The sequence below is a fragment of the Myotis brandtii genome, unplaced genomic scaffold, assembly GCF_000412655.1.
Source record: "Myotis brandtii unplaced genomic scaffold, ASM41265v1 scaffold316, whole genome shotgun sequence".
Taxonomy (NCBI): Eukaryota; Metazoa; Chordata; class Mammalia; order Chiroptera; family Vespertilionidae; genus Myotis; species Myotis brandtii.
In genome coordinates, this window is record NW_005362116.1 from 877,304 (window position 1) to 900,106 (window position 22,803).

General features: G+C 54.6%; 2 protein-coding genes, 1 long non-coding RNA gene and 1 pseudogene across 11 annotated transcripts in view; 3 read left to right on the forward strand and 1 right to left on the reverse strand.

Annotated features, from left to right (window-relative positions):
• Positions 1-8,902, forward strand: part of CACNA1D (calcium channel, voltage-dependent, L type, alpha 1D subunit) — a 300,517-nt gene extending 291,615 nt beyond the window's left edge. For all 5 annotated transcript variants that reach the window (XM_005870306.2, XM_005870304.2, XM_014542942.1 and 2 more), the window contains 4 exons: positions 697-860; positions 3,521-3,642; positions 5,138-5,458; positions 6,430-8,902. In XM_005870306.2, coding sequence (XP_005870368.1) covers positions 697-860; positions 3,521-3,642; positions 5,138-5,458; positions 6,430-6,723 — 901 coding nt within the window. In that variant the 3' untranslated portion in view covers positions 6,724-8,902. The remainder of the gene's footprint in view (positions 1-696; positions 861-3,520; positions 3,643-5,137; positions 5,459-6,429) is intronic.
• Positions 8,903-11,228: 2,326 nt separating this feature from the next.
• Positions 11,229-22,803, reverse strand: part of CHDH (choline dehydrogenase) — a 35,938-nt gene continuing 24,363 nt past the window's right edge. For all 4 annotated transcript variants that reach the window (XM_005870299.2, XM_005870300.2, XM_005870302.2 and 1 more), the window contains 7 exons: positions 19,674-20,421; positions 19,132-19,283; positions 18,296-18,425; positions 17,225-17,359; positions 13,994-14,136; positions 13,489-13,591; positions 11,229-12,752 (listed from right to left, as the gene is read on the reverse strand). In XM_005870299.2, coding sequence (XP_005870361.1) covers positions 12,334-12,752; positions 13,489-13,591; positions 13,994-14,136; positions 17,225-17,359; positions 18,296-18,425; positions 19,132-19,283; positions 19,674-20,376 — 1,785 coding nt within the window. In that variant the 5' untranslated portion in view covers positions 20,377-20,421 and the 3' untranslated portion in view covers positions 11,229-12,333. The remainder of the gene's footprint in view (positions 12,753-13,488; positions 13,592-13,993; positions 14,137-17,224; positions 17,360-18,295; positions 18,426-19,131; positions 19,284-19,673; positions 20,422-22,803) is intronic.
• On the forward strand, positions 12,683-17,540 carry LOC102258124. Of its 2 annotated transcripts, XR_313821.2 has the most exons (5): positions 12,683-12,772; positions 12,920-13,256; positions 13,811-13,996; positions 14,223-14,608; positions 17,468-17,540. It is a non-coding gene; the product is annotated as an uncharacterized LOC102258124 (long non-coding RNA). The 2 variants fall into 2 exon arrangements; XR_001362885.1 differs by lacking the exon at positions 17,468-17,540 and having other exon boundaries at positions 14,223-14,754.
• Positions 21,103-22,803, forward strand: part of LOC102261294 — a 6,220-nt pseudogene continuing 4,519 nt past the window's right edge.

The following is a 22,803-nucleotide window of genomic DNA, read 5'->3' on the forward strand; positions in this document are numbered from 1 at the left end:
CCCCCAGTCCCTCCCGCCAGCCCCACTTCCAGAACCACTGATCCTGACCAAGTGGGCCCGACCTCCCTCGTCACTGCGCTTACACCCCACGCCCACCACTTGGCCCCCTTTCCCGCTCGGCTGGCCTAGTCCCACCCTCTCTTCAAGGACCTGCTCCAGGGCTCCGCTTCTTCCCCGAGTGACATTGAGGTGCCCACGCCCCAAAAGCACAGCCCACCTGGGTCCCTCTCCTCCGGCGCTGGCCTTTTCAGTCTGCACCAGACGTCGTGCATGTGGCATCAGCTCAGCTCCTGAGGGGAGGGACCGTGCTTCATGCATCTTCGTGTCCTGGTTCCCAGCCCAGCACCTGGCTGAGGGCAGGCGCTCGGAGCGCTTGTAGGGGAGGAAGTGAGCAGGCAATCGCGAGCTTGCAGGAAAGCTGCAATCCACCTCTGCCCCAGGCCTGAGGCTGCCCCGGCCTGGGGGACACCACCAGCACCCCATTCATCACAGGCCTGCCTTCCTGGACCAGCCCTTGTCCTCCATCTAGAATCTTCTGTGAAGCTGAGGGCTGCCTTGTTCTCAGCTGGTCCTGCTGTGCCTGTGGAGCGGGGGAGAGGACTGTAGAGGGGTGGGCGGGGGGTCTGAGCTAATGGGAAGCTGTTAACTGGGAGCTCACATGCCCCTTCCTCTCCCTCTCGCCCTTTTGACCACCAGGCAAAACTACAGCTACTACAGCCGACACCCAGGCAGCAGCTTGGATTTCGAGCGGCCCCGGGGCTACCACCACCCGCAAGGCTTCCTGGAAGACGACGACTCGCCCATTTGCTACGATTCCCACAGATCTCCGAGGAGACGCCTACTACCTCCCACCCCAACATGTGAGGCCAGATCTTTTGTTTGGGGTGAAGCCTCCCAGAGACCATGTGCCTCTCCCCCGGCCCCGGGGGTTGGGGGAAAGTGGTGATGGATGAGGAGCTGCCATGTCGGGGACCTGAGTCTCAAGGCCAGGCCCTGGTTGGAGACCCGATCGGCTCTCCTGTCTCAGCGTGCCCCGTGTGTTAGAGCTCAGACCACGTCCGCGCTGCTCTGACTCCAGGAGCAGAGGAGATGGCATGCGGCCTGGCGTGGCCCAGCGTGGAGGGCCTGTAGGGGCTGTTCTGCATGTTTTCCTTGCCTTTGAGCTGGGGACCCACCCTCAGTGGGCAAGATGTGCACCCCTGCTGTTATCAGAGCCACTCTGGGGGTCGGGTCACCACCCTCAGGGCGGAGGGATGGAGCTAGACTTAGCGCAGGTCTGTTGTGCCAAGGCCCACGCCTCTGGGTGCAGGGTGCCTGGGGTTCCTGGTGTCCGCCTCCTCAGGCCACACCTGGGTGTCTCCTTTCTCCCCTTTTCGCCCTCCTCCCTCTTGCCTTTGCCTCTGGTCTGCCAGGGCCCTCTGCCCATGGGGCAGGTTTTGGTCTGGGTGGTGAGCTCTAGGGTAGGGTCCCATCATGGGGCCCGGGAATCCCTTCCCACTGAGCAGGGCCAGGGCCTGGCTGCTGCCCCACCGGGTTTTTTTTTGTTTTGTCTTTATTGATTTTTTACAGAGAGGAAGGGAGAGGGATAGAGAGTTAGAAATATCGATGAGAGAGAAACATTGATCAGCTGCCTTCTGCACACTCCCTACTGGGTATGTGCCCGCAACCAAGGTACATGCCCTTGACCGGAATCGAACCTGGGACCCTTCAGTCCGCAGGCCGATGCTCCATCCACTGAGCCAAACCAGTTAGGGCCCCCCCGGGTGTTCCTGTGCAGGGGGCATAACTGGCGCTGCCCGGAGATCTGGGTCACCCCCGGGAGGAGCTCCGGCAGCAGCGGCCCTGCCAGCTCCCGGCTGGGCAGTTTGATTTTGGACATGTGGGCATTTGGACGATGGTTAAATATCCACTTCTGGTGTTTCTAAGGAGTGAAGCATGTTTTTGAACAGGACTTTAATCAGTAACCAAAAAATAGCCAAGACACATCGGCTCCCAATCTGCCAACTGCACACACAATACCGACCATGGCTGGGTGGCGCCGGGGCCCTCTCTCTCCAGCGCCCACACCCCTGCTGGGCGTGCAATCAGACCCATTTCCATGGTTAATATTTAATTTCGCACCCTGAACACACAGCACTTCTGGCCTCCATAAATACTGGATGACGCACATGCAGTGAGGCTGGGTGGAGGCCCGTACCTGTGAGTCCATGGCCTTCCCGGGCCCTCCCTTTGGCGGCTGCGTTAATGCCCGCTGTGCACAGATGCTGCCCCTTGGAAGTGAGGAACCGAGTGGACACGAGCAGCTGCCCTCTGTATTTGCAAGGGCAAATAAAGAAAATGTATTTTATTTGTTTTACTGCCTGCAGGTTCAGAGCTTGGGCGGGGAGAGCATGGAGCTCCCCAGCCGATGTTCTCAGCCTCAGGAGGGTGACTTCCTCCAGCAGAGATGGGTGTGACCAGAGGAGATGAAGGGGGCGTGTGTGGACCCCTTTTCAAAACCGAAAGGCACTATCAGGGAGAGAGGGGTGTGGTTTTCCTTTCCTGGCCCTGAGTTTCCACACACCCCTTCCCCCCGATCTGATCCTAGGACGGGCTACCAAGGAGGCGTTCCTCCTTAGAACACTGAGAAATCCGGTCCCCGTGGTGCGTGGAAGGCGGCTGTCCCACGAGGAGGCCCCAGCACGCCCCGCAGTGCCCTCTGCCTTGTTCCTCTGGGCTTCACGCACTTGGGGGCAGGGCCTCACAGAACCAGCTGGTGTCTGCAGTTTCCCATTCAGGAATTAGGGGGTGGCGTTTTGAGCAGGCCCTGTGAGCTCAGGGAGCAGAGATCACAAAAGGAGCTGCTGAGGAGACCGGGCCACCCACTGTCTCGGGGGACCAGGCGGGCTCCTGAAACACCTCCCCTTCCCGTGGCGGTTTCCCGGGGGGAGGCCTGTGGCCTGTGCTGGGGGACCCTGGACCACATGGCTCTCCTGTGCCGGCGCCCCACGAAGCTGCAAGCTCTGGATCTCTTGTCTTCGCTCACCCTGTGCATCAGCCTCTATTCAAAGCGATAAGCGCGTTCTTTAAAGTTCGAGTTGTTCTTTTGTCTTGTCCTCAGTGCTGGAGAAGCTGGCTCTTCCCCAGTAAAAGGCTCTTCTCCTTGCCTGGCTGAGCCGATAGGTAGCGAGTCCCTCCCTTTAAGGCAGAGGTGTGAACGCAGGAGCACCCGGAGGTACCTCAGGCCCAGAGACGCTTAGGGAGCCTGGAGGTGGGAGTGAGCGGGCTGTCGGCAGGGGCCATGGGTTCCAGAGCGAGGCTGTGCTCTTGCCTGCGATGCCTGGTCCCCACCACATGTAGGGCAGGGGCTGTGGCAGAACAGCTTGCACTTCTTAAAACACCTCAGTGGGCTTCTTCCTCATCCTCCCTCCATCGCTTGCTGCCTGCGGGGCTCCCCGCTGGCCTCGGTGGCCACCGGGACTCCTGGCCCTCGTCCTGCCGGAGAGCTGGTTCCACAGCTGCTCCTGTGCTTCCCCCTCAGCGCATCGGAGATCCTCCTTCAACTTCGAGTGCCTGCGCCGGCAGAGCAGCCAGGAGGAGGTCCCGCCGTCCCCCACCTTTCCCCACCGCACGGCCCTGCCTCTGCACCTGATGCAGCAACAGGTGAGCCGGCCCCCGGGCCTTGGCCCGATGGCTCCATGGGCACCCTGTGTGGGACCCCCTCAGACACCCCCTTCCTCTTGGCTGCCAGCCCCAGGGGGAGGGAGAGAACCCTCCCATACACTGGGTTCCATTGTGTGACAACCCTGCGAATAGACACTGTCACCATCCCCATCACATGGATGAGAAAACATAACTGAGGGTAGGTGAGTGCCCGAGCCCACACGGGAGGTGAGTGACCACGCTGGCATTTGAGTCCAAGGCTGCCACCTGCCAAGCTGGGCTCTCCGTCTAGGCACCGACTTCTCCCCACGTCTCCCTCAGCGATGAAGACAGGGCCTGGGTACAGCTCACAACGCGGGGAGTGGCGGCCACTAGACCACCCTGAACAGCCAGCAGTGCCCTTATTTGCTCTGAGAGGTTCTTCCTTCATTTACGGAGCCCTCTGTGGGCAGGGCTCTGTGCTCACGGGGTGGGTGAGCCCCCAACCCTGCCTGCGAGGGGAGCGTGGCCCAGGGAGAAGGACCCCTCCACAGTGAGAGTGCTGGACAGGAGGGAGCGGGGGCCGGAGCCGCTCACCAGGGCTTTGCCTCAAGGACACGGACTTCTTTCTGAAAGAGCACATCAGAGATGCTGTCCACTGTGCGAGTGGTGGGGTGGGGGGGGGGGGGCAGGCGGAGGGGCTACCTGGTCAGGCGTCCACTCTGTGAATGTACGGAGCCAGCACTCGGGCAGGTTTCCCATCCTGAGTGTCCGGAGCACGTGAGCGGTAGCTGCCATTTCCGATTGTCTATTTGCGTCTCTCTGCCGCTCCGTACTCCTTTGTCCTCAGTGTTTACGTTCATTTTGATCTGTGTCCTGCTTTGTCCGGGACGAAGGACAAGCCTGGGAAGGCCCAGGCCATCGAATGCCGCGATGCCTTCCCTCCCTGCGCGCCCGGCAGGCCCAGCGGCTGTCTGCACGGCTCCCTGGCGGGCATGGCTTCCATGTGGCCAAGGGCCTGAGCTGCCCATGAGACTGGGCTGAGTTCCCCTGTGCAGAGCTGGAGTGCCCTGTGCAGAGCCGTGGTGCCACAGAGGTGGAGAAGCAAGGCCTGTGCCCGGGGCTTCAGAGCAGGCAGGGACCGCCGTGGGCACGTGCGCTAGAGCAGAGAACAGCTGGGCGTCCCTGCGCGCTTGCCCTGAATGTACTTCCACATTTCAACCAAGTGCCTGGCTGCCGTGTTCACACGCCCGGCTTGTGTGTCTTCCCTGATGCTTCGTCGTTCTGAAACAATTTCAGTTTTCCTTGGGAACAGTCATAGGAAATGGATTTGGGGAAAAGAAAATATAGTCTGTTAGAAAGCCCACTCCCCACTGCCGATCACTTGATTGACTCGGCGCGCTTTCACGGTCCTGTCCGGGGCTGCCCCGCAGAGCAGTGCCTCGTGCTGGGCCGTGGTGCGAGGCCCGTGCCCAGGCCGCTGAGGACCCCGTCTCCCCGCTCCCTGTCTCCTCAGGTCATGGCAGTCGCAGGCCTAGATTCAAGCAGAGCCCAGAAGTACTCGCCGAGCCACTCGACCCGCTCGTGGGCCACCCCTCCAGCGACCCCTCCGTATCGGGACTGGGCGCCGTGCTACACGCCCCTGATCCAGGTGGAGCCCTCGGAGGCCCTGGACCAGGTCAACGGCAGCCTGCCCTCCCTGCACCGCAGCTCCTGGTACACGGACGAGCCTGGAATCTCCTACCGGACTTTCACACCAGCCAGCCTGACCGTCCCCAGCAGCTTCCACAGCAAAAACAGCGACAAGCAGAGGAGCGCGGACAGCCTGGTGGAGGCTGTGAGTGTAGCTCACCAGCTGCCCAGGGAGGGCCGGCCTGGGACAGGCACAGCAGGGGTGGCGTCCTGAGAACCACGCAGAGCAGGAGCGGGCGGTGGGCGGAGGGCCGAGGGCGGGAGGGTCTGGAGCCGGGCTACCTCGCTTCTGATGTGGCTCCACCATTTCTTAGCAGCAAGGATGGTGCCGACAGCATGAGTATAGACCAGTGATGGCGAACCTTTTGAGCTCGGCGTGTCAGCATTTTGAAAAACCCTAACTTAACTCGTGTCACATATAGAAATGTTTTGATATTTGCAACCATAGTAAAACAAAGACTTATATTGTTGATATTTATTTTATATATTTAAATGCCATTTCACAAAGAAAAATCAACCAAAAAAATGAGTTCGCGTGTCACCTCGGACACGCGTGTCGTAGGGTGGCCATCGCTGGTAGACCCACTAGTCACTGCCGAGCCTCAACAGCTGCCCCTGGGGTCACATGTGCTGTTCCTGCGACTGTTACCCGTTGACACTAAGAGAGTCTTGTCTTCCCCAGTGGGTTTCATTCTTGTTGGGCTATGTATAGCAGCGGTTCTCAACCTGTGGGTCGCGACCCCTTTGGCGGTCGAACGACCCTTTCACAGGGGTCGCCTAAGACCATCCTGCATATCAGATATTTACATTATGATTCATAACAGTAGCAACACTACAGTTATGAAGTAGCAACGAAAATAATGTTATGGTTGGGTCACAACATGAGGAACTGTATGTAAAGGGCCAGAAGGTTGAGAAACACTGAATTGTATAGTTTCTGAGCTTCGTGATATTTCAAAGCCAAAGCCATGTCCACTGACATGTAGTTACCAAGCACGAGATCTGGCGAACACGGCTGGCCGCGTGGTGCCGTTGTGCTTGAGGTGAGTTTTCTGTCCTTGTCCCCCCGAAAAGCTTTTCAGCCCATTCATGCTGTCGATCCTCTTTCCTGCGCAGGTCCTGATATCCGAAGGCTTAGGACGGTATGCAAGGGACCCAAAATTTGTGTCGGCGACAAAACACGAAATTGCCGATGCCTGTGACCTAACCATCGACGAGATGGAGAGTGCAGCCAGCCACCTGCTGAACGGGACCGTGCACCCCGGGGCTAACGGGGACGTGAGCCCCAACTCGAGCCGCCAGGACTACGAGCTCCAGGACTTCGGGCCAGGTTACAGCGACGAAGAGCCAGACCTGGGGAGGGAGGAGGAGGACCTAGCAGATGAAATGATCTGCATCACCACCCTGTAGCCCCCAGGGGGGGGCGGACTAGCTCTGCCCTCAGGTGGGGTGCCCGAGGGCCAGGGAAAAAGTGCCTCATAGTTAGGAAAGTTTAGGCACTAGTGTGAAGTCCGTGTTCAATTAGACTTTTGTGCAGGTGATGTCATGCCTCAAGGAAGCCATAAACCTGTAGGGAACAGCTGTGCTCAGAGCTGAGCCCCAGCTGTGGGGACAGCAGGTCCCACCCATGCACGGAGGATGGGCGCCGGGCAAGCCTGCCCTCTTGTTCACAGCCCACGCGGGGCACTTGCCCATGCCCACCGCCCACAGGCACGGTGGGGAAGGTTAAAGGTGATGACGATCACCGTGCCTGTGTCATTACCTCAGCCATCGGTCTAGCATATCAGACATTCACTGGGCCCAGCATATCCCTCCCAGACACCTTGCTTCCTGGCTCCTGTTCTGAAACACAGTCAGTCAGGGCTACCCACCAGCCGTCCTCCGCAGAGGGAAGCAGGACCTCACAGGCAAGGTTTTCTGTCCCGTGACACCAGTTTGCACGGGAGCGTGCCGCGCAGATGGTCGGTTTCTGACTGTCAGGCCAAGGGCAGCCGTAAACTGGAATCCTAAAGCACTCGCAGCCAGGTCAACTTAGATACGCTAGTTTGTTTAAAACTTAGACTTACTGTACATGACTTGTAATATACGATAATTTGTATTTGTAAAGAGATGGTCTATATTTTGTAATTATTGTATCGTATTTGAACTGCAGCAATATCCATGGGTCCTAATAATTGTAGTTCCCCCCACTGAAATCTAGAAATCATTGGTATTTTTACTCGGACTACACGGAAGTAGGAGAAATTGAGCCAATTCTCATTTATTCAGTGAAAAATCTTTTTGGGGGTGAAATTTTAAGTTCAAAAGAACTTGACACTATATAGATTTTTCTAAAGTATTTTGAGTCCCTATAAGATACACCCGATGACTCTTTGCGGTCTTCTCCCTGGGCAAGAGTGCTGTGACTTGAGAGGGTACCTTTTGCTCCACCACGGGCGGTTTTACTGTAACCCCCTTCCCCGTAAGTTCAGGACAAGACTGACCCCGTGGCATTCCTCGTGGTGGGTTTTCTCACCTGCCCACACAGAACGTTCTTACAGGTGAATGAAGTCCCTCTGCTCGTGTCCCCTGGGAAGGGTGAGGCTGCTTGTCTTAGGAAATACTAGTGAGGAATGATGGGGGCGGGGGGGTGAAGGAAGCAAAGTGACGCGATCCTTAGAGGGTTAGAAGATCGGGGTCCGGACAAATAGTATCGTTGCCTTTTTACAAAACATTGCTGTACTGTGTGTTCTCTCCGAGGGCTTTTATATGCAACTGAATGAGGGCTGACGTTTTCACTAGAATGCACTCCCACTGCGATTGTACTTCCCGAGAAAACCCACTTTGGGATCGTTAGACCCGGCAAGGCTTCCTTTTCTGTTCACGGAATAATGCTGACTTTGTCAAGTTACCTTGGCAGGGATTCTCTGCAGTCAAAAAAAAAAAAAAAAACCAGGTAGCAATTTTTGGGTTCAAAATTTTTAAATATTAAATAGACATCCTGTTAATGTTGATTTTCTTTTTTTGTAAATAACAATACTTTGTTATGAAGACCTTACAAACCTCTTCTTAAGACATTCTTACTCCAGATCCAGGCAAAAACTCTTCAAGGTTTGTAAATGATTATTTCTTGACGTAAATCCTTTTTTTTTATTAAATGTAAAATGTTCTTCAGAAGAAAATTGCGTAATAATTTTATTGTATTTGGGAGCTCTCCTTGCAAAGAGCTGGCGTTTGCCAGTGAGAGCTTGGAAGGGGCGGGCACTCTGTGAGGGCAGTTCTGTAATTGTGTAGATTTTTTTCTTACTCTCGTCGCTCCGTCGATGCCTATGGTAACTTGATACCAGCTGCAGAGAGCACTGTTTCTCCTAAAGGGCTAAACCACTGTTACCACCTCCTCGGACTCTGTTTCTCTCTTAGGTATTGGTCTTATTGTGTGGCTTACCATCACCGGTCCAACATTGCCTACCAGGACTGACTCTTCTGGGATAGGCAATGATGTTTTCCAGTCAGTACTTAAAAATGGGCATTTTTAATGCGCTGCACCACTCCTAATCTCTGTCTGCTTTAAGCCTGGTTCAACCTCTCACCTAACATTAAATTTTTCTTTGTAAGAAAAATTTGAAGTTGTAGAGCATGTTTTTTTCCCCCTTTGTTTTAGGAAAGTTTTATGATTAAACGTCTTTTCTTTTGGTTCCCCTTCCGTCCCCTAAAAAAAATGTCACTTTGCTGTGTCCCCAGGAGTAGTCTTTAGTTTCTTTAACCTGTGTTTTTCATAGTGTCACAAAATGGGAATGGCAGCTCTGACGTAACTATCAGCAAGCAGGAGCCTCGTTAACAACTGTCTCTGTGGCTTCCATCTGGACTTGGCCGGATGGTGCTTCCCAGGTCGATTCCAAGATGTTGCGGCATTAGCCCAAGGCCAGGAAGGGGGCGTGGTGCAGGCGGGGAAGCGCCTCGCGGTGCACAGTGTAGGCTTGACCTGCTGGACAAGCCGCATTTATTGCTGACCCCATGCAGGTGAAAGAAACCAGGGCCGCTTATTTCATGTTGCTGTTGCTTTAATAGGCTACCCCATGGGAGTAAGTGTCTTTGCCAAGCATCTGCTTTCCTACAAAGGTTTTTGTTGTTATGACGGGCGGGCGGTCAATTTGTTCTAAAAAATGGTCACGCACAGCTCCAGCTCCTTTACGCGACGACCCAGCTCAGCACAGACTCCAGCTACGCTTTCGTTTGTGGAAACGTTTTTACTTCTCTACAATGATATGTCTCATCGCCTGGGGACTCCGAGGGCAGGGGAGACTGAGGAGCAGGCCTGGGGCCCTCGCTTCCACCATGGGAACAAGCGGAGCGTGGTCTTGAGGACGGTGACAGGCGACGAAATGGGAGGATTGCCTGGTTCTCGAGACCGGCCAGTGAAGAGGTTGTGTGGTTTTCCCCCTGATTTTTAAGAGAAACGGATCTGGGTGTTAGATCTGATGTTGAGTTGATCAGTGGAAATGGGAAGTGACCTGTGGGTGGAGGGACGTGGTTTGGCTGGAGAGGAGAATCTGCCTGAATGTGTGGAAATGCCGGTTCTTGCTGGTGCGCTGGGAAAAGGAGGTCGTTCCCCGGGCAGCTGCTCCTACCCGTGTGTCAGCCCTCGTTCGGTCAGGGAGGCCGTCTGCTGATTCATCGGCCTAAGAACAGGCTTCTTCAGAGGGGTCAGCGCTCCTCAGAGCCTGGACCCTGGACACAAATGCAGCTTTTATGCTTTTAAACCATTTTTTGTCAATTACATTCATTTTTTTTAGCTACTGCAGGCTTTTGCTCAGGGGTTTAATGGGCAGTCTACCCCCACTCAAAACAGACTCCAGCTACGCTTTCCTTTGTTAAAAAGCCTTTATTTCTCTAAAATGATATGCCTTGTCTCCTGGGAACTTTGGGGGGCAGGCGAGACTGAGGGGCAGGCCTGGGGCTCAGTGCGGCCCAGCCTCTGCAGCAGCCTGGCTGGCTCCTCGCCCCACCTCTGGTCGGCACCTTCTGCCCCTCTGGCTTCCTCAGACAACAGCCCTCCCTCCGACGGCAGGGTCCCCGTGGCAGTGGAACTTGCAAGGCAGCCTGGTGGTTGTGACGTGGCCACTGCTCACTCTGCCCTGACGGCCACAGCGCTCGGCTGTCGGGACCCAGGGGACGCTGCTCTGAGTCAGAATATTCCATCCCCGGTCTGACCCTGTGGGTTTCTGACATGTGACTCTCAGTCTTCTCTTTGGAAACTTATTTCTGTGCTGGCTAAACTGTGTGATCGTAGGAACAAGGCCCTGAATGCAAGAGTGGGAAGGGGGCCGCGGATGTGTTATTTGCTTAACTTACAGCACAGCCACGGTAGCAACAAGCCACTGTCTTGGAGACGGGACCATCCCCGAAACACACGATAGCAGAACTGAATGGCCGTGCACCTGCCATACCAGCACCGAGGTCAGTGCCGTCACCCGGACCCCACGCACCTAACTTGTTCTTCTTGGCCTTCGGAGCAGTGGGCTGGCACCCGCACCCGCACTCCTGCTGCTCCTTCGCCCCTGCAGGTGGCTCCCAGACCCCGAGGATGGCAGCCCCGGGCCACGGCGGCAGCCTCTCTAGGAGAAATCTCGTGGCAGATGTAGAATTTTCTTCCCTGATCCTTGCGTGAAACAGAAAATAAAGCAGGACGCAGGTACGACTTAACGGAAGGAGAGGGGGTTTTCTTGCTCCTGTCTTTCTGGAAGGTCTTTCTCAGAAACACACGTGTGGCTGTCAGGCCTCCAAGCCACCTCCATCCACTCTGGTCCTGGGAGAAGCCGGAATGTCTCATTTCCCTCCCTCCCTTATTCTGGGCCCAGCACGGCAGACGTCCACATAGCAATTCTTTCGTTCCCTGCCACAGACTGTGGCTTTGAATAACTTTAAAAACATCAATCCAAAATGCATTTAGTTTATTACCTTGTAAGAACAGTCTGGAAAAGATATCTCAGTTCAAAATAAATTATTGGATTACATTATTGAATTAGGAGAAATTTAAAGATCAAAGGACTGTTTTCAATGCTGCCTGTATCTGGTTTTCTTCCCACCACCCCAAACCCAAATCTGACCATTTCCTTTTCTCTCTCAATCGCATTTTTGCAGGACCAGGCCGCACAGTTTTACTGACCACCTTTTCGGCCCGTCGCAGCCCGTCCTGCTCTGTTCCCATGGACACCTGGAGAATGAGAATGAGCCGGCCTTGCCCAGCGCCGGGGGAAAGTGTCTTCACGGCCTGGCATGGAGCGAGGTCTGGTATGTGGGGTTTGCTCTGGGTTCCAGGTTTCCTGGTAACAAGAAACTCATCTAAAATGCCAAGTCGTGAAACCTGTAGTGGCGAGGGGTCTTTGCAGACACTTCTCTCCTTGAACAAGACCCAGAAATCCTCTCGTCAGGCTGACTGTGTTCAGTAAGAACCAGGCAGGGGGCTGCCGGCCCCTCTGAGCACCAGCTCGTGCCTCCCTCTGGGGGTGAGATCAGGGAGCCGAGGAGAGTGGAGAGGCTGGTGCTGTCCCTCACCCCTCCCCGCAGGCAGCGCTCCCTCTGAACGGGCACTGCAGGCTTAGGCACAAGTCCCGGCTGCACCCCCTAACGTCGGCAGGACTCCTGGTCTCAGCCACAGCTCAGCCCAAGGTGGGGGGTGCCCACTCGGAGCAGGCAGCACCCAGCCTCTGAGCAGAGCCTGCTCTCTGAGGGGCCTGGGAGAGGACACCTTCCTCCAGCCCCACCAGGAAGGAGGAAGGCAGCAGGCCCCAGGTTGGAGGGGACCCAGGTAGGAGCCGAGTCTTCCACGGGCCTCCTGCCAGAATGCTGGCCTTTCCCCAAAGGCCCACAGCACCAGGCAGGGGGAGAGGAGCCTGGCTCACTGACCGGACTGGTCTCACTTCTTAAGAAATTGTCCAGTTCTCTGCCATTGAACCCTAACATTCTAGAGAGTTTCAGGAAAGAGCATTTGGAGCAAGGGCTCTCTTGGCTGGTTGGGGGGCTTCCCAGGCAGTGACTGCCTCAACGCTGGGTGGCCAGGGTCCTGGGTTTGTACACAGGGACGTCCTTGTCACAGAGTGCAGGCCGCCCCCTGATGATGTCAGCTGCTTTCTCTGCGATCATGATCGTGGGGGCATTCAGGTTGCCGCTGACCACGCTGGGCATGATGGATGCGTCGACCACCCTGAGGTTTTCCACCCCAATCACCCTGGTCTGCGGATCCACCACGGCGGTGGGGTCAGAGGGCTGGCCCATCTTGCAGGTGCACGAGGGGTGGTAGGCGCTGTCCGCTTTCGCCCGCACAAAGGCGTCTATCTCTTCATCGGACTGCACGTGGCTTCCTGGCTGGAGCTCTTTTCCCCGGAACGGTGCCAGGGCTTCCTGGGCAAAAATTTCTCTGGTCAGCTTCACACAATTACGGAAATCGTGAATGTCGGCTTCTGTGGAGGAGAAGACACAGGTGAGCGTCTTCTGACCATGCTGGCCTTGCAGGCAGACTCTGGGCCGGGAGAGGCTCAGTCAGCTGCCCGAGGGGAGACCGGTCAGGACGCGGAGGTGCCGGCCACCAGGCTGCTTGGGGCCTATCCAGTTCCTGCCCTACCCACAGGCGGTGACGTGCAACCAAGCAGAGTCCCATGAAGCCCAAACAGAGAGCATGCGAGACGGACACAGCTTGCCTCAGAGGCCCCGGGTGTGAATCGGGGATCTGGATTTGATCTGCACGTTAGGAATCATACCTCACACCTTGCCTCTGCCACCGCGTGGCTGTGAGGGCCCCGCACGTTATTACTGGGCATGACCTGCCGGATGGGGAGCGCCCATTGTTGCTGTGTGCAGAGAGGCAGGCCGGGGATAGAATTCGCTTTTAAAGGATGTTCAGTCACAGCAGGAAAAGTGCTCTGTGAGCTGTGTGTACACAGCCAGGCCGCCGCCTTGAACCTCCGGTAAGTTGCTTTGAAAGCTGCACATCTCTCCTCATGTGGTTACTTCAAGGGACCCCGGGCACCACATAGCAGCATGTGCAAATGTACAGACTAGAATGATAGGGCGGAGGGAAGACAGAGAGTGACTTGTGTCTCAGAAAATGTGGTTCAGGAACAAACCCATAAAGGCAGTCGTCCAGTCAGTGACCAGCAGGCGCAGGCCTGGGGCACACAGAGGTGGCTGGGGAGTTACCTGTGGACAAGTAGTTGGGTTGCAGCACAGGGTGGTCCTGGGGGTTGGCACTTCTCAGTTTGAGCCAGCCCACACTCGTGCCCCGCATGGTCCCCACATGCACCTAGGTGAATCCAGAGGGAGCAGTCACTTCCATCAGCCCCCCAACTCAGTTTAGAGAGGTCCCAGGTTTCCTGTGGGTGGGCCCTCTATATCCAAAGTCAATTAAAAGCAGCTATATTTTAGCATCTGCCTGCATCTTACCTGCCCACCCTCCACAGTGATTAAAAACCACCTTGATGAATCACTCCTGCCTCTGTAACTGAATGGCCAAAATTTTCAGGAGCTGGCAAGCCCTGGGCAGAGTTGGTGCCATTGGTCCATTGCTAGTGCTCAGTACCAAGAGCATCGGCCCTAAGCTGAGACGTACTGAGCAGCTGCAGGGCGGGGCACAGGCTTGTGCACTCCCCACCCTGAAGGCCCTGCTGCAGGGGGGAAGATGGAAAAGATGAGACTGTCTGCTCACCTGGTAAGCCTCCTCCTGGGTGGGGACACGCCCGTGGTCAATCACTTGGGACGGCAGGAAGTGGAACTGGATGTCTGGGTGGGAGACCCCAGGCCGGCTCCTGATGAACCCACCTGTTTCCAGGTGGGCCGTGGCTCCATCCCCTGAGGATTGGAAGAGCAGTCAGAGCAGGGCATGTGGGCTGGCCTCAGGCCCCTGGTGCTCCTACCTATCCTTCCTCTCCCCGCAGGTGGGCTCACTGGCACCACAGCTTCCAATGTCAGCTGCCTGTCTACCTGTCGAGAGTCTTCAGCTTTGCCTCTTCCCCCGACTCCACCACTGAGACTGGACTGTGAGGCCTCGTGTCCCACAGGTAACCCTAACCTGGCCTGTCCTCCTTGTGACCGAGCCCTCTCCCCTCTAACCTCCCACCACGTGTTGCAATCTCTGGCCCAACTAATGAGATGCCTAGTCCAGGCGCCTTTGCACGTACTCTTCCTGCCTCTCAGATCCCCTGGTCTTTCTCTCTCAGAAGTTAACATTGAGCGTGGTTTCATGATTCTTTCCATTGTCCCCATCTGAGTGCTACTGCCGGAGGATACCTGCCTCCTGGGACTTCTCACCCTCTGGCACTCAGTAAGTTTGTGAGGAACAGGTGCTGAGTGAATGAATAGGATTTCAAAGCACCGTTTCCTGGCCAAACTCAAAGTTATGGAAACTCAGCATTTTCCATTTGTGTTTGTTTTTTTCTGCTTTTATTTTTCTTTAAATCGTTATTGTTGAGAGTATTACAGATGTTCCCCCATTTTCCTCCCATTGCTCCCCTCTATCCAGTTCCTGCCCTGCCCCAAGCCTTCACCACCCTATTGTCTGTGTCCGTAGATAATGCATGTATGCATATTAAGTTCTTTGGTTAATCTCCACCGCCCCAGATTTGTCAGTCTGTTCCCTGTTTCCATGCCTCTGAGTCTATTTTTTCATTAGATTCTTTGTTCATTTTTCTTTTCAGACTCAATTGTTGAAAGATATGTATTACCATTTTATATTTTTATCTTTTTTTATGCTTTTGCTGTCTTTCTCTTGCTGCTTTTAAGATTCTCTCTTTGTCTTTAACCCTTGGCATTTTAATTATGATGTGTCTTGGTGTGGGCCTCTTTAGGTTCCTCTTGGTTAGGACTCTCTGCACTTCCTGGACCTGTAAGTCTATTACTTTCACCAGGAAGGGGAAGTTTTCTGTCATTTCTTCAAATAGGTTACAGTATCTTGCTCTCTCTCTTCTGCTTCCAGCGCCCCCATAAATGCAATTGATGGTACCTATAGTTTGCTTGCTTCCATTTCATTTAGTTTTTTTTCTCGAGATTTCTTCTGTTCTTTTATTTGTGACATGTTTCTTTGTCTCTGCATTTTGGCGGCTTCCCTGTGTTTGTTTCTATGTATTATGTAAAGCTACTCTTCTCCTGGAATTGGCAGAGTGGCCTTGTCCAATAGGTGTCCTGTAGGGCCTAGTGCAGCCGTGGGCAAACTACGGCCCGTTTGAAATGAATAAAACTAAAAAAAAAAAAAAAAGACCGTATCCTTTTATGTAATGATGTTTACTTTGAATTTATATTAGTTCACACAAACACTCCATCCATGCTTTTGTTCCGGCCCTCCGGTCCAGTTTAAGAACCCATTGTGGCCCTCGAGTCAAAAAGTTTGCCCACCCCTGGCCTAGTGGCTCAGCCTCCCCAGTCACCTGAGCTGGGCACTTTGTGCACACAGCCCACAAAGGGTGCACCTCGTCTTGTAGTTGAGTCTTAATTGCTGTTGGCCAATTGGCTGTGAGGATCAGCTGTGACTACAGTGGGAGAGCTGCTATGCAGGAGACAGCCCTATGGAGCAGGACTTGCTTCAGTGGGACTTTGGTGCTGAGTGTCCGTGTGTGTGCTGCTTGTGGATGTGTAGTTATAACCTGGCATGGTCTGAAGCTGTCCAGTGGGTGCACTGGCTGTGGGGTCTCCCGAAAGGTGCAAAGTCAGCCGCTGCCTGAGGCCACCTTGCAAGAGCCACAGAGCGACCTACAGGTGGCCGCCACTTGTGTTGGGTCCGGAAGTGCCCAGGTGAGGCCAAACTGTCTTGGGCCTCTTATGCATAGGTATTGGGCACGCTGACACCAGCTCTTGCTTGCTTGAGAGATTTTAGATAAGTCTGATGCCTGAGCCAGGACAGGCCATTCATATGGAAAAGCTGCTGCAAATTGGATGTGGCGGGGTCTCAGGGAATCACCAGGGCAGAGCAAACGATATTGGCTAGGCTGATGGAAACTCAGATATCGCTGCCAGTCAGCTCTGCAATGGGAGGTCTTAGCACAGGAACAGTGACCCCTGCGAGCACCCCTGAGTTCTTGCTCAGAGACTAGGCAATCCAGTTCCTCCTCATAAGTCCCTGGCTCCCCCAGAGCCGTTGCCCCAGCACCAAGCTCAGATGGAGCGAGTCTGTGTAAGTTCATGTGCTGGCCCTTTAAGAGGAATTGCCTCCTTGTCACTCAGCCACAATCCCCGCTGGTTTTTACAGCCCAAAGTTACAGAGGTTTCTCTTCCCAGCTCTGGAACCCTGGGCTGGGGGTCTGGTATGGGGCTGGGACCCCTTGCTCCTCACGGGAGACCTCTGCAGCTGAGCTATTCCTCCCAATTGAAAAAAGGTGCCACACATGGGTGTCAGACCGGCCGTTCCGTGCCTCCGCCCCTCCTACCAGCCTCCCTGTGCTGTTTTCTTTACTTCTCTAGTTGTAGTACTTCCCTTCAGCCAGCTTTCGGGTGGTTCTGAGTGATGTTCTGTATTTTAGTTGTAATTTTGATGTGGTTGTGGGAGCGGCGAGTACCACCTTTACCTATGCCACCATCTTGGTTCTCCTCTACTTTCTCCATTTGTTTTCTAACTAAGCAATGGGTGCTGATTCTATAGTCCAGCACCCAGTGCCTTTTCTCCTGGCTCCTTGGCCACCTCATGGTGTTCAGCACACGGCCCTCCCCATCCATCTGCAGGGAAGAGCAGCACCTAGCCTTGAGGAGTCTCCCCCGGGTCAGGCCCTGTGCTACTGAGTCTGGTCCTCACACCAGCCCATCAGGCAGGAACTGTGTATCCCATTTTTCAGATGGGAAAGCTGAGGCTCATAGAGCTGAGGCCAATGGCAGAGCTCAGCTTCAAACCAGCAATCTGGGGCCAGAGCCCTTGCTCTGCACCTCACGATGCCCACAGACCATCTCTACCAACCTGTGAACTTCCAGAGCCACTCCAGACCAATCCGGACCTTCCTCAGGGGCTTCTGCGCTGCGTGGAGGGTGATGGGACGGGTGCATGCCTGCTGGATGTATATCTCCAGGTGGTCTTGCAGGTTCTGACCAACTCCTGAAATAGAAGGGAGTGGTGAGGAGCAATGGCTACCAAGGGGAGCTTAGCTGACCTCTCAACATCCCCCTGGTTTTGAAAACTTCTCCCCTACCCATTTATCTGCAGGCCAGTTCCTGCTCAGGCACCGGGTCACCTCCCAGGGACACCATTCTGCACTCCTGGCCAAGTCCAGCCCTCTCAGATGTTGCCAAAGCCACCCATCCAGTTGCCTTCCTGCCAAGCAGCACCCTCCCTGAGGGCAGGGCCCACGTGTGCAGCAGGTACTGCTCAGGAAGCTGTCACTGAATGGCTGACAGCCCAGCCTCACCCCTGGCCGGGGGAAGCAGGCCCCCTCATGCTGTGCAGACCTGCATGAGCTCATCCAAGATCCAGGGGATGCTGGGCAGGTCACTGTCATGGCCCAGCACTTTCACAGACCCCTTAGGAGGGAGCCTCAGTGCAGAACGGCCAGGCCTCTGGGAGCTTGGGTTAGAAGAGAGGGCAAAAGGGACAGGCCCCAAAGGGCATCAAAGGCAGTTTGTAAAATAAATTTCAGGCCTGGAGAACTGTCTTCATGTGGGAAGCATACCCAGGAGCACTGAGTTAGCATCTTTAACATCAGAGCAAGTGGGGAGGACTGAGGATAGAAAGCACAGAGGCCTGGACCCCTCAGCACAGAGCTGCCCTGGTGACCTGCGGAGCCTGGTCCAGGAGGCTTTATGGGCAGATGCTCCCTGCCATAGGGCCTCTCCTCTCAGTGGGATAGGATGGCCAGGGACGGGAGGAGAGCAACCCAAAGACTTGGGGTCCCAGGGGACCTTCAGGCTCATGAGAAGTGGGACAGTTCTGAAAAGCACCGACTCCTGTCCCCTCCCCAGTCCATACTAATAAAATACAATAAACCGGTCTGTTTAGCAGAGACCCCCTCCAGGAGCAGTGGAGGAGGAAACTCACCCGGAAGGTGGCACACCACGGGGATGCCCAGCTTCTTGAGGTCGTCTGCGTTGCCGACGCCAGAAAGCATGAGCAGCTGCGGGGAGTTGATGGCACCTCCACTCAGAATCACCTCCTTGCTGGCATAAGCCTGGAAGAGGCAGCGGGCCCAGCAGGTCACACTTCCCTTCCCAAAGGCAGACAGAACCCGAGAATGTGGCCTCGGCGTGGGAAGAGGGAAGAGGATGCCCAGGGTGCTGTGTGAAAGCTCCCCCCAGACAGAACCTGAGAACGTGGTCTCGCGTGGGAAGAGGATGCCCAGGGTGCTGTGTGAAAGCTCCCCACTTGTTCAGCTCTCACAGGTGCAAATAAATAAATAAATCATGATTATACTCTGAAATATTCAGCGACCGCCAGTTCGTAATGATGGTCTTAAAAATAGGACCTTGGGACTTAAATGAGAAACCGCACTCGAATGAGCAGTTTCCATAAAGCGAGCAGTGGGATGCAGGACATCCTGGCACACTGCTAAGGGAAAAAGCACAGTGCAGAAATATGGAGTATGAGCACAGTTATGGTTCTTAAAACCTATCAACTTCCGAAAAGGTGTGGAAGGTCCCGGGGACAGCGCCGAGGTGGGGAGCAGCAGACAGGCTCACAGGGGCGCTTATCCGGGGCACAACAGGCTCTGCAGGTGCCTAAACTGGCCTCCACCCCCAGCTAAGCCCTGCGAACAACCTTTCAGGCCATTGCCACCCGCTGCCCACTCCCCACCACAGTGGCGATGGAGACGAGAGCATGACGACTGCCCATTCCCACCCGCCATGAGCTGCCTAGGCCTGGGGTGCCTGGCTCACCCTGTGGCTCTGGCCGTTCTTGATGTACTCCACGCCCACTGCGCGGCTGCCTTCAAACAGCACCCTGCTCACAAATGTCCGGGCCTCGGCGGTGAGGTTGGGGCGGCTGAGTGCTGGGTGCAGGTACGCACAGGCTGCGCTCCAGCGTTTGCCTGCAGGACAGAGCGAGGATTTCAGGCACAGCCCCTCGCCCCTGCCCAGGGAGGGAGTGAGAAGGGGCTGGAGAAAGGGGGAATTTGTCTTTCCCTGACTGTGTAAGCTCTGCCTTCCAAGTACGGCTGAGACCAAAAGCCCCTGTCCTGGGCCCCCAGGGTGTCCTGTGCCTGCTTCCCCATCTGTAAGTCTGTCTGGCCAGAGAGCTGACTCCATTATCCACACCCTCAGGGGCCAGAGACCCACGGTGTCACGTCCCCTCCAGCTCAGACCAGCCCCAGGTGTCCACACTTACTGACCATGATGCGAGCAGGAGGGAGGGGCTGTAATAGTAAATTTTTTTTCTTCAAGGAAGAACCAGGGAGATGGGGGTGGGCACCTTACGCTACCTTTGTGGATGGTCATGTCCATCCAGCCAAAGCCTTCCTGCTGAAAGCCGTTCATGTCCTCGGTGAAGGGGTAGCCGGCCTGCTGTGCCGCCTCCAGGAATGCCTGGTGCAGCGGGTGGTTGGTCTTACCCCGCGACACATGCAGGGGGCCCTGGTCGCCGCGGTACCGGCTGGCACCCAGCTCGTGGCACTGCGCCTTGCGGAAGTAGGGCAGGCAGTGAGCGTAGTCCCAGTCCGTGGCACCTTGGTGGTGCCAGCGGTCATAGTCCTCGGCGTGCCCGCGGATGTAGACCATGGCGTTGAGGGACGAGGAGCCTCCCCACACCCGGCCGCGCGGCCAGTACAGCACGCGGCCGTCCATGCCCGCCTGCGGCTCGGTGTGGTAGTACCAGTTGTACTTGTCATCGCACAGGTTGGCCACGAGGGCCGCGGGCATGTGGATCTTCCACAAGAGCCGCTTGCTCCCCGCATGCGTGTCCTTGGGCCCGGCCTCCAACAGCAGCACATGCTTATCAGGGTCCTCGGTGAGCCGTCCAGCCAGCACGCAGCCCGCGGAGCCTGCACCCACCACCACGTGGCTGTACTCGTTTCCACTCCCGGAGGCCACACTGGCCAGAGCACGGAGGGCCGGGGGCCACTGCTGCCCCTGCACTCCCCAAGGGCTCAGGTGCCCTCGCCTCCAGCCGCGCAGGACACACCACATGCTTCCAGTCCAAGTCCTCTTATATCCACAGAGGGTTCGCTTTTCCTAAAATAGAAAAACAGGCCTTAAATGTTTTAATGCATCATGCAGATGGTGCAGCACAGGGCTTCCGCAGGCTCACCAAGTAGTCTGCCCAGGGCTGGGAGGGACAGGCCTGGCTAGCATAGCCCTGCCCTGGGGACCCAGGAGGAGGGAGCAGAGGTGCACACAGTTCTATCAGTACTGCAAGGTCTGTGCTAGGGCTGGGGCACAGGAGAGAGGCCTGTCCCCAAACCTGGGGAGCCCCCAGAAAGGCTTCTCTGTGACACCTGTGCATGAACCTGTAGCTGGGCAGGAGTCTATCTGCTGGAGAGCAGGGGAGGTAAGGGCTTTCCCGGCTTCCACTCATTCCTCATCCTTTCAAGACAGTTGCTGAGCCATTTCATCACTAGCAATACACAGAGAACAAGATACCTGCCCTCAAAACTGATGGTCTGGGGCCAGGGAGACAGATAAGACTTAAATAAGTAGCTGATAGAAAGTCGGAGTGAAGGGCTCTAGACTGTAGAGCTGAAAGCCTTTGATCTGAGGTTACATGGCATACACTAGACAGCTTTTCACTGAGGTGGGATCAGAGCGACTATTTTCAAAGATCACTCTGGAGAATGCTAAAGTTCTAAAAACAAAAAATGTCAGTAGCTTTTTCAGGTTCCTTTCCCAGCATGCTCAGTGCAGATCAATCCCAGCATGCTCAGTGCAGAGGTAAAAAGAACCAGGTAGCCCACCAAGAACTCTTTGACACAAGAACTTCTGAGAAAGCCCCAGCCATGAGGCCAGGGCACAAAAAGCCTGCCCGAGACTAGGGCTGCCACAGGAGCACTGAGAAACCTCAAGAAAGCCCTGATAAATGCCCCTGCCCCTCCAGGAGGCTGTACCAAGTACCAGCGGCGGCCTACCACTGGAGGCAGGCTACGAGGTAGAGTGCAGAGAAAGGGGCCTACTCCCACTGCCCCCTCTTGCAGGCACAGAGAAAGGGGCACCAGGGCCTGAAAGCCATGTCTGAAGCAGGAGCACTGAGAACCTTCCAGCGCTCCAGGCCCCATACTAGCCCCAGGTGGCAGCAGCTCAACCTACCACTAGGTTAACTCAGCTCTCCACACTAATGACCTGATAGGGTAAAAGGCATGCCCTTTTCCAGGTGAATTTTATCAAACATTCAAAAATGAACTAACACCAATCCTTCTCAAACTATTCCAAAAATATCAAGAGGAGCGAAGACTTCCAACTCATTTTGTGAGGCCAGTGTCATCCTAATTCCAAAACCAGATGAAGACACTACAAAGAAAGAAAATTATAGGCCAATATCCCTGATGAACATAGATGCAAAAATCCTAATAAAATATTAGCAAACTACATCTAGCAACACATTAAAAAGATCAGCCCGTGCCAGTCTGGCTCAATGGACAGAGAGTCAGTCTGCGGACCCTTGGTCCCAGGCTCGATTCCAGTCAAGGGCACGTACCTTGGTTGCAGGCCCCTCCCCAGCCCTGGCCTAGTCAGGGTTCGTGTGGAATGCAACCAAACAATGTGTTTCTCTAACATCAATATTTCTGCCTTTCCCTCCCTCTAAAAATCAATGGAAAAATAGCCTCGGGTGAGGATTAAAAAAAAATCATTATGATCAAGTGGGATTTATTCCTGGGATGCAAGGTTGGTACAATGTCCACAAATCAATTAACATGTGACATCACATAAACAAAATTAAGGATAAAAAGCATATGATCATATCAATATATGCAGAAAAAGCATCTGACAAAATCCAGCACCCATTTATGATAAAAACTCAACAAAGTGGGAATATAGGGAACATATCTCAATATAATAAAGCCCATATATGACAAACCCACAGCTAACATCATACTCAATACACAAAAAACTAAAAGTGTTTCCCTTAAGATCAGGAATAAGACAGGGATATCTGCTTTCACCATTCTTATTCAATATGGTACTGGAAGTCCTAGCCACAGCAGTCAAGAAGAAGAAATAAAAGGTATCCAAATTGGCTAGGAAGAAGTAAAATTGTCATTATTTGCAGATGACATGATACGGTATATAGATAACCCTAAAGATTCCATTTTTTAAAAAAACTACTAGAACTGATAAATTCAGTAAAGTAGCAGGTTACAAAATTAATATCCAGAAATCAGTTGCACTTTTATATACCAATAATGAACTATCAGAAAGGGAAACTAAAAAAAATAAATAAAAATTCCATTTACCAGTATAATTGTATTTAAAAAAAATACCTAAGAATAGCCCTAGCTAGTTTGGCTCAGTGGATAGAGCATCAGCCCGCAGATTGAAGGGTCCCAGGTTTGATTCTAATGAAGGACACATGGCTCGATTCCCAGTGGGGAGCATGCGGGAGGCAGCTGATCAATGATTCTT